This window comes from Hippocampus comes, unplaced genomic scaffold, assembly GCF_001891065.2.
Source record: "Hippocampus comes isolate QL1 unplaced genomic scaffold, H_comes_QL1_v1.1 scaffold345, whole genome shotgun sequence".
Classification (NCBI taxonomy): domain Eukaryota; kingdom Metazoa; phylum Chordata; class Actinopteri; order Syngnathiformes; family Syngnathidae; genus Hippocampus; species Hippocampus comes.
Window position 1 is genome coordinate 1,094,964 of NW_017805538.1, and position 17,461 is coordinate 1,112,424.

Genomic DNA, 17,461 nt, shown 5'->3' on the forward strand with positions numbered 1-17,461 from the left:
GTGAGACAGCAGGGAAGAGGACCAAGAATCAATGGTTACATTGTAGACTTCGCTATTCACTTTTGTGCATTGATGGCAAACGAGCAAGACTGTACGAGGCTGGATTTCCACTGCAAGTGCCCAATTTTGATTTACCGCTTGTCACAAATTTCGCAGTGATATTGACACAAGCGTCAACTCAAGTTGAAGTTCTTTTCTCTTTACCAACACATGACGCATACCACATAGGGGTGGGCCCATACAAGCGAGCCACAGTGCGCTCCATACGTCAGCTTTTGCGACTAATTGTGTACCGCAACAATACAGCAGTACAAAATATGTTTAACAAATTAAATCATACAAAATGTACAGAAAAAAAAAACACGATCCTCTTGACTTTACATTGTTAAACAGTACTTCAACATTTTATTAACAGTAAGTTATCTTTTTTAACAAAATGAAAAGATGGTGGACACAGAAAAGTATGAAAAGATTATTTACTAAAGACTAGAACAACATAAAATGACACTGAATTGATACAAATTAACACCTCAGAAAAAATGAATATGCATTAAAATGTCAGCATTCTACTTTTTAAGTTATGATCCTACGACGGGTATTTCCATCATTGCTTCCTTGCAAATGTGCATCATCAAAATATGATGCGATTGGTAACTATGGTCTCGATTTCTGTGAGGTTGGGTATTAGCAGGCCAAAGGTTTTCGCCAGAATGTCGCTTAACCGTGTGAGTTTCGAGGTGGGGCGACGTCCTGTAGGGTCCCCTGAATTTGCGGATAACCGATAGCCTCTGGTGACGCCGTGATGGAGTGGTTGAAGGTGAGTTTGTTGCCCATTTACATGGATGACGATGGTTGTGTAGTCCTAAAAAAAACAGACACATTACATTCATCTAACTAGATGAGAGCCGCAGCGTCGAAACGCTTAAGAGGACACAAAGTTTCTCATGTAAGCCCTCTCTCTTGAATTATACATCATAACAGTAGCTGCCTGAGAACTTCTATGTTTAAATTTAGCGATGTGAGTGAGCACGTGTAAAATCTGAAGAGTATTATAATGCAAATGCATCATCTCCCTGATGAAATAATACAGGCTACTTGAAAACTCCCTGCATACTTAACTCTCTGAGAGGAAACGCTATTGACTTGCAAATTTGCAAAGTAAATGACAAGAGAAGGGAACAGATGGAAAGACATGGCAGGAGGAGGGACAAAGAGCATAGACAGAGTGGGGTTGTGTGTTAGCGCCGCAGAGTACATTGGAGACCGGAGGGTGCAGACAAAGAGGGAGCAGGGATAATTAGCCACAGTCCAGAAGCCTGACAGATCACTATAACTCATTCACGTGTATTGGGTGCTTCATTACCGGGCCATTTTCTCAGTCTCATTCTCTCGCTGTGTCAGCCCCCCCCCCACCACACCCCCCGCTTTGCTGGTAATGTTTATTAGTTAGTCTTTAGCATTAGCATGATGGATGAGGAGCCTTTCTCTGTTCAAGAGTCTCCAGGAATCACTGGAAGGCACATTTAAGATATTTTTATTGTGTGCAACGACACTGCATGTATTCTTGTGACATCTAAATGACCCATAACTTTAATTTAGCGTATGCCTTAGCTTGCATCCTCAAATTGATTCATCATAACTTCTTTCAACCTCACTGTCGACTGTTTCCAATAAAAATTTGGCTGGTCAAGAGCGCCCACACAAGCACATTGCTTGCTTGCATGACTTTGATTCAAACGCTTATAACAGGCAGAAATGAACAGACACAGACACCTGGTTGTTATATTTTTGCCCGACATCGAAGTGGAAGCTAGCAACAATGTGTATGTATGTGGTCCAGTGATGAATCCTTGCTTAGTACAGTGTTTCATTTGAGTGTCCTTTATTAAGGTCTTTCATTTAAATGTCTGATGTTTGGCTACCCTCACGGACATATGACATATATAAATAGACTAACAATTGACCCCTTGCATCTGAAGCCAGAGGGCAGCCATCTTCCGCTGCCACAGCATCTGTCATTTATTTTTTGCGAAAAACACTGTTATCAGTGCATGTTTTACACCAGGATCACGGTATGGATTAATGAGACCCTCGCAAAGAACAAACTTCACTGTTTGCACCAACCATTCCAACTACATGATCTCAGTATCATGAATTCTGACTGACAGAGGTCAGGTTTACATTGAATTTGTCCAAATGGGCTTTGCTTTCATTTCATTGTTGATGGTTCTGACAACATGATGTTGATGAAACTTTGAGGAGCACTCACAGATATACCCTACAAGACAAAATGAATAATTGCCTTCTTGCCGATGAAATGTGCATGTAGCACTTGTTCCAGACCTACTGGTCCAACCCTATGCACTACACTGTGGCATTTTTGCCATAGAAACAGAGAGACAATGATGTGAAAACAATGCAGGGAAGTCAATGTATTCAAGTTAGGTGCGTTAAGTGAGTGGCAATGTAAGATTTCTGCCGGTGGCTTCATTTGTCGCTATGGTGAGGAAGCGGCATTGTTAGTCCTTTCTTTTATAGGTCCATAGTGCTCCCCAAAAATGATCAAATGATCCCAATTTTGACAATTGTATGATTACTTTTTTTTTTTTTTTTTTTTATCTAAGGCCTGCCACACACTGGCCTATGCAGCTGAACAAGCCAGAAATGGACAATCACAAGCAAATTTCGGTCAGCGACTGCCCCGCAAACAACTGGCGATATATCGTTGCACACCTGCCAAAGCACGGCAACAGAGAAACTGTGACCCCTGATGTTCTTGTCAGGCAATATTGTTTTGAGATACCACACACAGTGTTATTGTACCAAAAAAAAAAAAAAAAGTTGCGATATTCAAGGGAAAATATTTTAATACTGCAATAGACAGAAAAGAATCGTGAGAGTAAAGGTGAGTGTGGATTCGTTGAATGCACTTGTGCTTTTCTGTGACAGGAAAAACAGACTACGTTTCGCTTTTTTAGCTGCATGTACTTTGTATAAATGAGATTGTAAATGGTTAACTAACATTGTAAAACACAAATATCACTGTATGCGGCTGTGACGAAAACTTTTCTTGATTGACAATCAGCTTGACCCAAAAATTAACGTTGTTATTGAAGACGCCCTTCATCCACATATTTATCAGTCAACGCTATGCATCTGTGTCAATCATCAAACTAAGAGGACTCAGCTCGTCAAAACATGGCACGTCGGTGACGAAATTTTCATCCATTGCCGTGATTGTCCAAAACAAGAGTTTGGTAGGCATGCACAAGTTGCCGCATCGCCCAATTAGCACAAAGTATTGACTGAATGTCGCGCCAGATTGATACTATGGAGAACTCCTTTGATTGATTCACGTATCAATCTGGCCTTTGCCAGGTTAGGGAATCGTGAGGCACTGGAAAATGTTATGCACGACATGCTACCGGATGTGTGGCGGGAGTTGCAATTGCGATTTCACATGTGTCGTGTGACAGAGAGTGCACATTGTAAAAGCTCCTTTACATTTTATTGACGCAAAATAAATAAATAAATCACATTTGTCCATCTGCGAGATGAGAGACATGTGCAGGTGAACCACTTTTTGCTGTGCAGCTTTATCCAAATGTTTTTGAAGCCAAGTCATCCACAGAGGATCCTCCCCCCACCCTCTCCTCTCCCCATCCTGTCAAGATATGAACAGTGGGCTCCCAAGTGGCTGCCTATTTTACTACCGGGACATTTTCATTAGTGCCTCCGATGGCAGGTGCGTGTCCTGATGGGCGTCACATTTGATTAGCGCCGTGCGATAGTCTGACCTGTAGCAGGAAAAGGTTGGCTATGCTTGTCAAAAGATATTAAGGCAGAGGGCCCTTGTCATAAGGTAGCTAAGCCAGGGAGCGGTGCGAGGAGATAAAAGAGCAGTGACAAACTCGTCTTTCCAAAAACAAACAACAAAAAAAAAATTAAATATAATGGTGAGCTCAGTTTAAAGAATGACATACGGCCCAATATTTGTTCAAGCATTCTAGAAGTAGCCTTTTTTTTTTTTTTAATGTATATAGTGTCCGTGTGTTCCATTGTCGCATAAAAACTGAAAAATGTTGGAATACCACACACGCAAGGTGGATCAACTTATCAATGTTGGAAGTGCACCAACTAACTCTATGGGATTTTCTGACCAGCGTTCTTTTAACGAGCACATTGAGAGACCGTTACAGCTTTCAGTGAGGCTGCTAAAAGTAAACAAGATGGAAGCCTCCTAAATGTTTGCAATGCCTGCCTCTTTCTTCTTTGTTCTCGGGTTGCCTTTCAAAATGGAGCTCCTCTGAGGTTGTCTGGCAATCCCCCGTCTCACACCTGGAATCCAAACACTGACCGCCTACTTTGATGTTTGCTTACCTCCAACATCCAGACAGCAAAGAAAACTTCCCACCCTGAGCTTCCTCCTCGCCCTCCTCTTCCAAGTGTGTGTTGTGTCTAAAACAGAGGCGAGAAGTGGCAGAACACATCTTCTAATTAGTCTCCTCCTTCACATGGATACTGATGAAGATCCTGTTCGTATTTGTCCCTCATTGTCTCCTCACTTTTTTGCTCTCAGTGGAGGAGAGTGTGTCTGTCATGATGCTGTCACAGATGTATGCAGATTTAGTGACTTTTTTGCTGTGTCAGCAACACGTTTACGACTGGAGAAGGCCTCTGAAATCAGACTTGAGTTCTCTAATAAGAGCTGCATATGCATGACTTGTCATAGGACAATTCACCAGGCATCACTCTCACAATGGTGTGGGAAGTCAAAAACACAATAATCCCAGCCAATTTCTTATTTAATGTGCACTGAACAAAATGGTGTGTTGAATATGCTCAATTTTGTTTTGTCTAGTGGTTACACGAAATCAAATCATCTGGATACAGACACACCTTTTGAGTAGACTATACATCGACTGAAAAAATGTGTTGAAATCCAGATGATTCAGTTGTGTGCCACCACTTGACAAAGTAAAACTGAGTAAATGAACTCACCATTTTTTTCAGTGAAAGGGGCTGGTTTTTACTTGAAATGTACAACTTTGGCGTTTGTAGCCCAGCGCCAAGAGAAAGAACTTAACCCCCTCTTAACTCCCTCAACATCACTGAGATGAACTAACTTTGAGCTTTGCTGTCAGTGTTTGTTACGACGCACCCTTCCCTTTTCTCAGCCATTAATATGATAGTGATGATTTTGTCAATTATGACAGCCACAGTGTAATGACATAATTACAGTGTTGTTTCAGTTGTAGCGCAACATGCATGCTCATTCACAATGGAAGCCCCTAATTAAGGGACCGGGGATTGGTTCATGGGCTTGGCACAAACTGGGTGGCATGCCATGAAATCTTTTTTCGCTGTGAGTGTTGGATAGTCAAGCTATAAATGTGAATGAAGTCGACAGCAGCACGGGTGAGGATTTGCCGCCGTGCTCTGCCCACATCAGATGTGGTGGGTATAAAAGCTCGCCCATCATGGCCGACTTCCTATTTAGGAGGCGGCATGGCTCAGTAGTAGAGCGATCGTCTCCCAATACAGAGGTTGGGCGTTTGATCTCCGTCTATTGGGGCCATGTTGGAGTGTCCTTAAGCAAGTCCCGTTCAGAACACCTAAAATAAAATCTTTTTCACCAGGATGCACACCCTTGGGAATAAAATGGGGAATTTCCAAGCATTGAGAGCCCCGCAAGAAAAATCAAATTGAAGACAGCCGTTGCAAGAGTAACTTAGTTGCTCTTAACTCAGCAGCAAGGTTGTGTGTAGGACAGACAGCAGCACGGAGATTTGTATTGATTAGCTATGCAGTAAAAGGAGCCATTTAAGTCATTCTCCAGAGATGACGATTAGCACCACGTGGTGCTCTGATGCCACTTCCCATATTTATCTTGATAAAAGCAAAGCATGTGTGCTGGTGCTCCTGCGGGCCCAGTTAAGGGTCTAGTTTTGTGCCCAGAGCGTTGGCGAGGACCTTGCGGACACGCATACACACTTATGAGTTGAATGATATCAATACTGGCACAGGGAAGTGCATGGCTCAGCCTTCTCTCCTCGCAAATAGCTCCAATAAATCACAGCAGGATCACCATCTTGACCACATGCTAAACTACAGTTGTTAAAGCATTCCTAAGGTTGTCCTCGCTCACACTCTCACTTGCACACGCACGCTCACGCATTGAGCCATGAAAGGGAGAATTAAAAATGTAGGCTGTGTAATTCCTGAGTGAAACTCTCTATCTGCTACCTATTGCTCTTTCACAGTCAGTACTTGCAGCAGGTCAGAACATTCCAACCTGAGACAGTCGCTGCTCAGCAAAGGCTTCCAAGTTGGTGTTGTTGTTTTAGAACTGCTTGAGAGGTTCTATTCTACCTACCCCCCCAACTCTGTCCCTCAATTTTTCCACCCCTGAGAAGTTCCCTTCAGATTCTGATGCAAGCTGTGAATCTGTTTTTGTGGATGTTATCTGTCTGCCTGTCAGTCTCAATGCACGTTTTCCCAACTTGTCACCGTACAGCCAAAGAATGAGGAAAGTATCGTGTTCCGCCTGGCTTTTCATTTCCCTGCTTGAGTAGGAACGGACGCTCGACGAGCCTGGATCTGTATTTTTCATGAGAATCATATATGCGGTAAATCTCCAAACGCCACTTATGCATTTCACTGCAGGGATGAGTGGTCCCAGGGGATGCGGCGGGAGTACCCTCGGGCTGCTGCAGGCTATGAGGAGCTGGACACGGCGCGACGTAGAGTGCTGGAGAACGACCCGCAGCGGGTGAGTGTGACATGCTTTGGTTTCTTTACCTGCCATGAAGAAATAGAAATGAGCCTTGTGCCCTCATCGATCTTTCTTCTGAGGATGTGCCCAAGGTGCTAAATGGGCTATAATGGTGGCCACTCTGCGTTTCTCGCCTTTTATAACAATAGCAGGGCTAAAGGTTGAATTCAAGTTGCACTGTCTTGGATGGCAATTTTGTTGACAGCAGAATGCACAGTTCTTCTTTCTCGATCATGGCACGAAATGCTCATTTCAGCCAGCCCATGCCGAGTGATGAACTTGACAGACCTGGCAAATTGCAGTCGGCAATGGACCCTCGCGCACTTACACTACCAACTCTCGTCAAGAAAAATTGCAAACCCTGATCCAGGAAACAATGTGCCACTTACACGGCATTACTTTATTGAACCACATGGCATGATTGTCTCGGAAAAAGTGTGCTGTCCCAACCGCTGTGGCTGTATTTCTCCGTCAGCATAGACTCGAAAGACAAGTGAAGAAAGATGAAAGGCATAACTGTAAAAACCATGACGATGAAGGTTTTCTTTCAGGTTGGCACCAGTTTTCAAGACGGTGCTTACACATCCTTTAAAATTGTCTCCGGGATGCGTTCGCAGAGGCTACACTATGGGCGTGATTGACAAAGATCTCAAATAGCACTGAAGCTAAATTGTGTTTTGCATGCAATGTTTATGGGCTTAATTTAACAAGTCTGCGATAAGCCTTTAGTAAACAAATGAAGCATGTCATGCCATTCAAATCCGTTTGTATTCTCCAAATCTAGCAATGCAGTCAAATGAAATGATGTATCGTGGGTGGCCCTTCAAAATGTTTCGTATCTTTTATGAGAATGCCAGCAGTTGCATTGTTTTTTTCTGATTCAGTGCTGTTGCAGGAAGTTCAAGACCATCGGTAGGTGTGCCAGGGTCAGTCGCCGACTGTATTGTTCATGTTTGTCCTGTTTGGATCTCTCGGGGTGTACATCTACCTGGAGCCAAGCAATGTTCCATTAGTTCGTCACATCTGGAACAGTAGTTGCCAAAACTATCTGAGGTCAAAACAGAATCCTTCATGACTCAAAATTTGGAACAGTGTGACATTGTAGAATCCGGACGGTGAAATCTGGATTATTTCCAGATGAAATTTTGCAATGACAGAGTTTTTTTTTCTCATTTGAATGTATGTTTTGGGGTGACATAATTTTAATTTTAAACTGAAATATAAGCCATCCAAAGAAAGGCCACGATTTATGCAAAAAAAACTGCACGTAAACAAATGTGCAAAAAATGTGGCAAAAAACAAATTCTTGGCAGAGATAATGCTAACTTTGCAATTACACACACACACACACACACACACACACACACACACACGAACCCGCAAACAGACACGGTAACACCCCCCCCCCGCCCCCCTCGTGTTCCCCATCTTAAGCTATTTTCAGCAGACTTGTCAACATTTGGAGGTGGCATATGGCAGCCAGGCACCACCTATACTCCACTCTTCATTTGCTTTTTGGAAACGTGTTTTAAATCGGTTACATTTGCATCTAGCTTTTCGTTTGTTTCTTTGTTTGGTAATTGCTCCAGCTCTCTTTTCTCCCATTGGTTTTCTACTCTGTCCTTGACTGTACTGTGACAAGAACAGTATAATGTAAGTAGTTATTATGATTGATTATGATTATCTCTCTGTCTTGTCTCTCAGACTTAATTGATCAAGCTTGGGGGAAAAAATGCAGCTCTACCTCCCTATTGATTGCTGGATATCAGTATTTATTTCTCGGCCTTTTTTGAATGGGATTTTTTGAAATAGTAAATCCCCAAAATGTTGAAAGTCATTCTGTACATTGACCCGAACAGGGAATTACAAATGTAAATCCGCAGAGTCGGTTTCATATTTCACAAGACTCGACTGAGCAAAGACACAACCAGAGACTTGGTGTTGGAAATAAGGGATGGATTTACTGTCCAGCCTCAACCTGCCTCCTGCTGCGCTCGTTTCCTTTCCTCACAGTCGTGCATGTTTACTGAAAGATGCTGGATATGCTGGTTGTCATTAGTTTCTCAGACTCACACCGCAGCTGCTTTCTTTGTGACCTGAGGCCTGTGGCGCTCATTACATGTCCCCGTGCAGCGCATCGCTTCCTTCAGTTGCCCGCCATTATTGCGATCCAAACGCCGATACAATTAAAGTGCAGCCGGCGCGGGTGTGCCCTGTGATTGGATTATTATATTTATATATTTTTTTTTACCTTCAAAAAGGCAGCCTTGCCGGCAGTCAGAAATAAAACTATGGTTGTCCCCTAAGGAGCTCTTAATGAAACACACGACTCCGCTGTCACATGCACACACATTGTGAGAACGGGAAATTCAAGACAATAAAACGTCCTGGAAGTAACACAGGAAAAGATGAATCTAAAATAGTCCAGAATGAGATGGGATTTGGAGTGAGACAATGGACAATATTTACAAATAAAGGAAGTGTGTTGCCACCCGTTGATGCATTTCTGTGGAGAAAGGTGCAGAACACCACTTTTATGAACAAAGCACCGTCTTATATTTACATCCGCAGTTAGTCGGGTTGTTTTTGAAAATAGCTGTAGGAATGAAGTTTTTTTCAGATATCGGTTGTCATACATGGATCCAAAGACAAAATACAGGCATAAGACATCTATGAAAGGTGCGTAATTATTGTGACCACAATTATTGGGGCTGTTGTCATCACAATGAGAAAAGAAATGGGAAAAAAATTTCATCAACTTAGCAACGCTTTGCACATTTGAAATTATAAACGGCAAAATGAATTTTCATGTGTTCCCAAAATGCATCACCAAAAAAGTGATATTGTCCTCCTCTCTTCCCCTTCACAAGAATTTCACCAGCGGGTGATATGCTCAAAAAGCTAAAAAAGAATAAACAAACAGAATGCAACATGTGCTGATACGACACATCAGCAAATAGTCGCTGCACTTTGAAAGAACCCGAAGATAGTCTCCTCGAAAAAAAGATCCTAGTTTGCTTAACCAAAGACAGACAGTTTCCATATCAGTTGACATGCCACCTGTCACCACCAGCAAGGTCGCAGCATTTTAATAACGCCTATCTTTATTCTGTTCACTGCTGGTACTATCGCAAAAAACACACCGCGTCCCAGAATACAAAGTACGACCATCAACACAGCCGTTAACTCTCAAAATACAGGGGGGTATACTTCTACAAGACGGCGCGAAAAAATATTTCCGCTGTCACCTTGGAAGAGTCCGTTTTATAACAGCGTAAATGAACACATCTCACCTGATATACACAACTCACAAAAGGTTCGGGATATTTGGCTTTTGGGTGAAATTTTAGGACAATGCAGAAAATGTATTCTCACCTTTACAGGGGAACTTAATGTGCCCTTCTCTAAGCTTTTGAATGCATAGGTTCAAACGTTAAAATGGTTCAGTACTTTTTGAACAAAAAAGCTGTTCTCTCACGAGGAGCTTAACGGCAAAATTCACAACAGGTGTTTGATCATTGAATCGACCGATAAATGTCCTGGTTCAATTAGAGCTGCTGTTTAAACAGTCATCCTCATCATGCTGTTCACATTTTGACATCACGAGACCAAGATGACACGTAAAAATGGATCAAGAGTAACTTGCCTTAGTGATGTTTCAAACAGGATGTTCTCAGACGGAAGTGGCCACTTAGCTTAGGGTGTCAGCAGGTTGCAACAGAGATACCGAGAGACTGGAAGAGTCACAGAAAGATCTAGGAGTGGATGTCCACATCCCATGCTGATGACCGCTCCATTGTGAACAATGCCCTGAGAAGCTGGATGATGAACGCCAATCAACTCCGGGCACGTTTCAGGGAGGTGAGAGGCACCAAAGTGTCACGTCAGACCATTCGAAACCTCAGGGTGGTCTACATGCTTGACGACCCGCAAGGGTACCCGAGCACACCACCGGGCACAGGTGCATGGGCCAAGGAGCATTTATGCTGGACGAGTTACCAGTGGGCCTCAGTGCTGTTATCTGATGAAGGTCGATTCACAGTGAGCAGAAATGACCTCCAATGATGTTGGAGATGTCAAGCAGAGCGCTATGCATCAGCCACTGTTGTCACCAGATGAGCTTTTGGTGGTGGGGGTGTCATAGTGTGGGCAGGAGTGTCCAGTTAGTACAGAACTGTCCTACACTTTGTGACAAGCCCATACTAGCTGAATAATATTATTAATCCGGTGATTGTGCCCCTACGTGAACAACACGGGCCTAACTTCCTCTTCATGGACGACAATGCTCCAGCTCATCGAGGTTGCATCATCAGAGAACGGCCTGCACATTCTCCAGACCTGAATCCTATCGACAACCTGTGGGATCAGCTGAGTCGCCTGTGCAGAGGCTCAAAACTCTGCACCCCAGAATCTCAATGACCTGAGGGTTGCCCTTCAAGAAATGTGGGATGCCATGCCTCAGCAGAAAATAAGTCGACGTGAACAGCATGAAACATCGTCGTCAAGCTGTAATTGATGCTCAAAGGCACATGACGAGTTAGGGAGACGTTGAGATTTTTTGTTGGGGTGTACCCACCATTGTTGTTAACTTGTTTCAATGAATTATTTAAGATGAGGAACTCACCAGTGCATCCTTCAACTGAAATGTCCTACTTCCATCATATGATATCACTGTAGCATGAACCATTTCCATTTCCATGAATTTCACCTGAAAGCCAACTATCCCAAACATTTTGCGAGTAGTGTATACTTCTCCGCCGTCCTCTTCACCTTCTCCTGCAGTTCATCCAAATTATTTGCCAAAGCAGCATGCACATGTTGGGAGAAGCTGGAAGACTACGACTACTCTCGTAGACGCAAAAAATAAGCAGTTCAGAAAAGGTCCAGGACTTGCGTCACTAAAGAGATACTTGAAATCACACACACTTTCTCAGTCTTCCCTGCTACACTTTGATGGACTCCTGGAAGGATACTTCAGAGATCCTACGAGGAATGAGGGAAAAAAAAATTACACTGAGCGCGTTCGGTTGTGTAGCAAGGCTGCACCAGCGCAGCGATATTTTTCTTGGCCAGGAATTGACAGACGCTCAGGGTATTGTGAGCACATACTGTATGTTGTCATTGTGAAGCAGCCATGAGTTTTCCTGCCACAACTCTCAAATCTTCTCAAGCACTGAGAGAAATCAACGCCGCAGGATCACTTTGTAAGATGCGCTTGTTGATCATTTGGTCCATATTGAAAGAATAAAACTTGGATTTCAGAGTATGGGTTTGACATGTACCTTTTGTGACACCACTCCTGGAAGCTTTTTGACTCACATCATGTGGTACTCAAGATATAATTTCATCCTCCCTCCGTGCCATTTCTCATTACCATTCCATACATAATCCACACATAACTATTTAGGCAGCATGTTATAAACACATGCTTTTAAAAATACACAGCATAAGCTTCTTTTCAAATAGTTGGTATCACATGAAACAGTTTTCCAACTTTTCATATACATTATAGGCATTGTGGTACCCGTGTCTTCCCCCTCCTTTAATACATCAGGGCAGCTGCCATATTGTGGCAGCCATTACCATCCTTTCAAGCAGTACAGGTCAGTCAACATGATAGAGACGTGCCTTCTGAATAAATAGTGCTAGCATTCACATTTACATCGATATCAAGAATCATTGTATTCACTCTTGTAGAATTGTTGATATAGTACACTTAGCGTAGTAATCATGAAGCGGTTATTGAAGGGGGGGGGGCACTGTTAGCTAAGCCTTGTTCAGTGGTGTTGTTTGTGGGCTAGTAAGCAAGGCTAGCGAGCAAATAAATACATATCATTTTGAACGATTCCATCTGGTTATCTGCCAAGCTTGAGTTATATGGGTTAAAAACAGTCGTAACACAATTCATCCGACTTACGAAAGGTAATTCCACATAATCCTTTCAAGACAGTTTCTTGATTTGTGCATACCCAAGTAGAACTGTGATGTGGCCCTGTTGCTGAATTCTTGCGCACACAATCTGGCGCACACCCTTGCAGATGATGATGATCCAGCCGATCACTTTGGCGTCCATAAATGTAATGTTTCATCCTTATTACACTCTGAAATTGAGCGTGGTGCCAACTCGTGTCGGTGGAGTTGCAACCAGTTTGGTCACCACCACATGTCCAGTACAATAGGATCTTGGAAGGCAATCCGTGTTGGCAACCTGACTAATGTGTGCATGGAAAAGTCTGTTGTTGTTGTTTTTTTTTTTTTTTTTTTTTAACTGCAGTCTTTCTTTTCTTTAAATTGACACATTGAATGTGCTATCAACGCTTTTCATGGATTCCTCTTCCTCCATGAGAGCAGCTTGAGCAAGGCGTTCACTTGTATGTATCACCCTTGCAGGATCAGCCCTTTTGCTGCCAAGATGCTCTTTTATGCGCTCATATTTCTGTAGCCTTGCTTGGTTAAAAGGATTTTTCTCAAGCTTTGCAGCTCAAGGACAGAAGTACCTATCTCACTTTTCTTTTTTTTTTCTTTTTTTTTTTTTTTTTTTTTAAAGCAAAGGTGAGCGTGTGTGCGCTCATTAGATCTGGTTGATCCCAAGTTCAGCACAGACACTGACATAAACGAACGGGTCTGGTTGCAGTACCCGTTCATGTCTTCTGTTTATTCTTTCAGTAGTGTGCATGCAGGGAATGTGTTTGACTGCAGTGAGCACCAACTGAGTGTATTTGACCCTGGCTTTTAAGAGACGGTGTGTGGGCGTGCGTGCGTGTCATTAGATCATCGCACGTGCGTCCATAAATCGAAAAGTAGTCTTCTTCATTCCCCTCCACACTCTTTCCCTCGTGCCTCGGTCTACTTCTACCCCTCTAATTTGACCATGCTCCCATGTTCCCTGTATCTGTGAAAAGGTCACACTTCTAATTATGACAATCTCTCCCCATCATCTATATCTTTAAATGAATGTCAGTCTAGCTTTAATGGCGGGAATGCCAATTAAGTTGCAAAGAACATGACATATTTCATTTTTCCTGAACTTGGAATTCAGTCAATTTAACCTTGCCTCAACAGTTGCATTCCTCTTCGGGTTTGACAACTCCCCGAAAAATATATAAGGGCAATCATTTCAGGGCCGGCTGACCTGATCACGTCCACCCCTTTGGGTGTGGGGAAATTTTTGATTTTCTTTGTGTATTGTATGTGGAGAGGAGATGGGCGGGGTTCATACCTGGCAGAGACTTCAACCGAGCTTTCTGCCGCACTGGCTTTCAAGAAGGTTTCCCTCTCATGACACATTGAGGCGAGGATCTAACATACTTGATCGTTTTCGCCTCGCAAGGATAAGAGAAAAAAAACCTCACCATGTGTTTTGTATTTTGTGTTGCTTCGGCATATGTCGGAGCGCGTGTGGGTTAAGTGTCTGTGCGTGTGTGTGAGCCACCACGGCTGTCTGACGTGTCGCACACATGTGAAATCAAAGTATTGGCTGTTTTTCGATGTCCCTGAAAAATATTTTGTCTGCCCGGGGGGAGTTTGCGGACGGAACTTTTCCAAAGTTGATGTTCCTAGTAAAACCGCAATCACTTGCTGTCAGCGGCACCAGATATGCCTCCCAAAAACAAAACCAGGTGTTCTGGTCAAATGATTTGAAAAAGGCAGCGCCTTGCAAAGTTGTCAAGCGCTCAACTATTGAGGATAAATTCAGTCACCGATCCGTATCTTTCATTCACATAACTAGGCTAAAATAAGAAGAGTTACTCTTAATTTAATCAATGAGACGCCGCCGAGCTCCCTTATCCTTGATTGAAATAGAAATGTGTTTCCTCATAAAGAAGTCTCATCCTTACTTTTCCGACATGTAAAGATGAGTGATCTTACTGGATGGAGAATCGATAAGTTTTATGTACAGTGTATGTATGAAGTGCGGTCCTCTTTGACATGTCGCATTTCATGAAACGAAGTGATATAGAGGAAGTGGAAAAGTTACAGATTTACGTTATTGTTGTAATCTGCACTTTACTTTGTGCCTTGCTGATTTACAATATAGTACACATAAAGATGTAAATCTGTTTGGCTGTTTGATTCTGTTGTCATGGTGAAAGCTTACCAAGATGCCCGTCAAAATAAACTGTCTTTTACATTGATGAATAAGCATTCATCAGGTTTGCTTTTATCTTGGTATCCTGTACTGCAGAACAGATACGACATTGTTTGTTGTACTAAAGACTGTTTGTTGAACAATAAATTAGAAAAGGACCTTGAAAAAAATAATTGCAAATTACATCGCAATGCCAGGAAGAAAAATGAAATTAGAGTTTCCATAATCGTCGGGCCCTAATGTGAAATGGCGTTGAAACTTTTTGACACAAAGCCAAATTTAATTAGATCCATGTTTCTGAGTGCTAATAATACGGTGGAACCTCAAGTTATGAATTTAATTGGTTCCGTGAGGCTGTTTGTCATAAATGAATTAATCCGTTCCAGCCTCCAAATTGTTATATTTACCTTTAAAAAAACTGAATTGTGGTTAAAAAAGGATAATAAATAAATAAATACATGTGACACAATATTGAAACAGGTGCAAACACACACTATTATAAAGAAATCAAACACTAACTTTAGTGGGGTACGGTGGTCGACTGGATGTCACGTCCGCCTCACAGTGCAGAGGTTCGATCCTGGCCCTGCCCTCTTGTGTAGAGTTTGCATGTTCTCCTCGTGCCTGCGTGGGTTTTCTCCGGGTACGCCGGTTTCCTCCCACATTCCAAAAACATGCATGGCAGGTTAATGGAGCATTATAAATTGTCCCTTGGCGTGATTGTGAGCGCAGATGGGGGTGGTTGTTCATCTATGTGTGCCCTGCGATTGGCTAGCAGCCAGTTTAGGGGGTACCCCACCTACTGCCCAAAGACGGCTGCGATAGGCTCCAGCACGCCCGCAACCCTTGTGAGGATAAGCAGATTAGAAAATGGATGGATGGGCTTTAACTTTATCAAAGGAGTTGTAAAAGGGGACTCAAGCTCCTAATTGAAAAAGGATTCTTCCATCATGAAATGCAGAAAAGCTGCTTCATTTCTTTCTTATGTTTGTTTTTAGGAGCCAGTCAGAATGCTTCGTGTTTTATTTAGGTGTTTGACAAAAGTGCAACATGTCTGTCAACACAGGACCTGCTTCTGCATTCATTCGATGCGCCCTCGTCTGGCATCTGTCATTGCATGAATGGATTGTACGCAGAGATAGGCGCATCGGTCAATTTTGACAGTTTGCCATCAACCAGGCCGGCGAAATCTGTCATCATCAGTCCGTCAGTGCTTCATCGTTAACTTTGCCGTGCTTTCTTCATTGCTAAATTACAGTTGGTTACCGCTGTAATTTAGGACCATCAGCCAGACCGTCATCATCAGTCTGCCTTCGTTATTTCAAACATGCTTCCGTGATCACAAAATTACAGTTCTTGATTTTAATTTTGTTTCCTTTATGCTTTATTCAACAAATTATTACAGTCGTCACCACAATTTCAAAATGGTCAGCTCTTCTTCTTCCTCTTCTGCGGCATCGAGAACATCCTTACAATGTCGCACGTGCAGCACAAGCACATACACACAGGGCGTTTATGAAGTAAAAACAATGTGGGACAACCTAATTGTTATGTGTGGAAATGAGAGCTGTACAACACAGCCAGCTTTCCTGACTGGCCAAACAAAAAAGGAGCAGGATTTGAGAACGGGTAGTGAGAAAGTTGACCTATCTGGTGAGTGGATAGTTTGTCAGTTTCCAACTGTTGAACTGTCAACCATGACAGCATCTATCATTCAAGACAACCACCTGATCGCCACTCTATTGACTTTTTTTTTTTTTCCTGTTGGAGGCGCCTGTCCTCTTCACGCTCGAAGCAACCTCGGTGACGTATGGCGTTTGTTTCCGTCAGTCGTCAGCGAAACAGTGACAGAATGAGAAATGCCCGATGGCCCAATTCCAGCGGTGGAGGGAAACCCATTTTTGTCAGTGCAAAGTTTGCAAGCATTTTGAAGTTTCCCCATCATTCGTCAACAAAACGATCATCCGTCTGTGGCGGATTGACGGCCTCTGATTGTACGTTGGTGAAACTTGCGCCTTTCACCAATAAGCGGCAGCGTGATTATACCGACATTAACCATTCGTTCTCTTAATTAAAATGATATAACATTTCAATACAGGAAACATTGTCTAGTACAGACTCGTGTTTGCGCTGTCCAATCTGTCCTGACAACAGAAATTCCTCATTTGGGAAATGAGCATGGTACATGTCCTTTATGAACTTGCACGTATGTTGACAAAATGCACGTGTAACAACACAATCAATAAAATACAAAAATATACTGTCCAAAAACTGTTTATATAACAAAAACTGCAATACCGGTGTATCCAAAAAAAAATCACAACAGTAAAATACGTACAGTATTTTAATGTTTATTTTTTTCTGTCTTGGGAAAAATGTGTCTATTTTGGATTGTTTGTTTGGATGCATTCTTTGGTTTATGGCAATGTTTGCCTGCGTGTCATACAGTTTTCTTGCTAGTTGCAAGTAACTGTCCCGTTGATCACCGATGTCTGGTGATTCTTGTGCATACTGATGGATTTGTTGCCATTTGCATTGCTTCCTCGCTGGATGGTGGCTTGTCATCAGGAGTTGAATCGATGCCTTGTTTTTTAAAG

The 17,461-nt window shown here is 42.7% G+C and overlaps 1 protein-coding gene across 2 annotated transcripts in view; it reads left to right on the forward strand.

Annotated features, from left to right (window-relative positions):
- The window catches only part of pard3ba (par-3 family cell polarity regulator beta a), a 147,955-nt gene that overhangs the window by 107,070 nt on the left and 23,424 nt on the right, over window positions 1–17,461 (forward strand). For both annotated transcript variants that reach the window (XM_019878478.1, XM_019878479.1), the window contains exon 22: window positions 6,667–6,772. In XM_019878478.1, coding sequence (XP_019734037.1) covers window positions 6,667–6,772 — 106 coding nt within the window. The remainder of the gene's footprint in view (window positions 1–6,666; window positions 6,773–17,461) is intronic.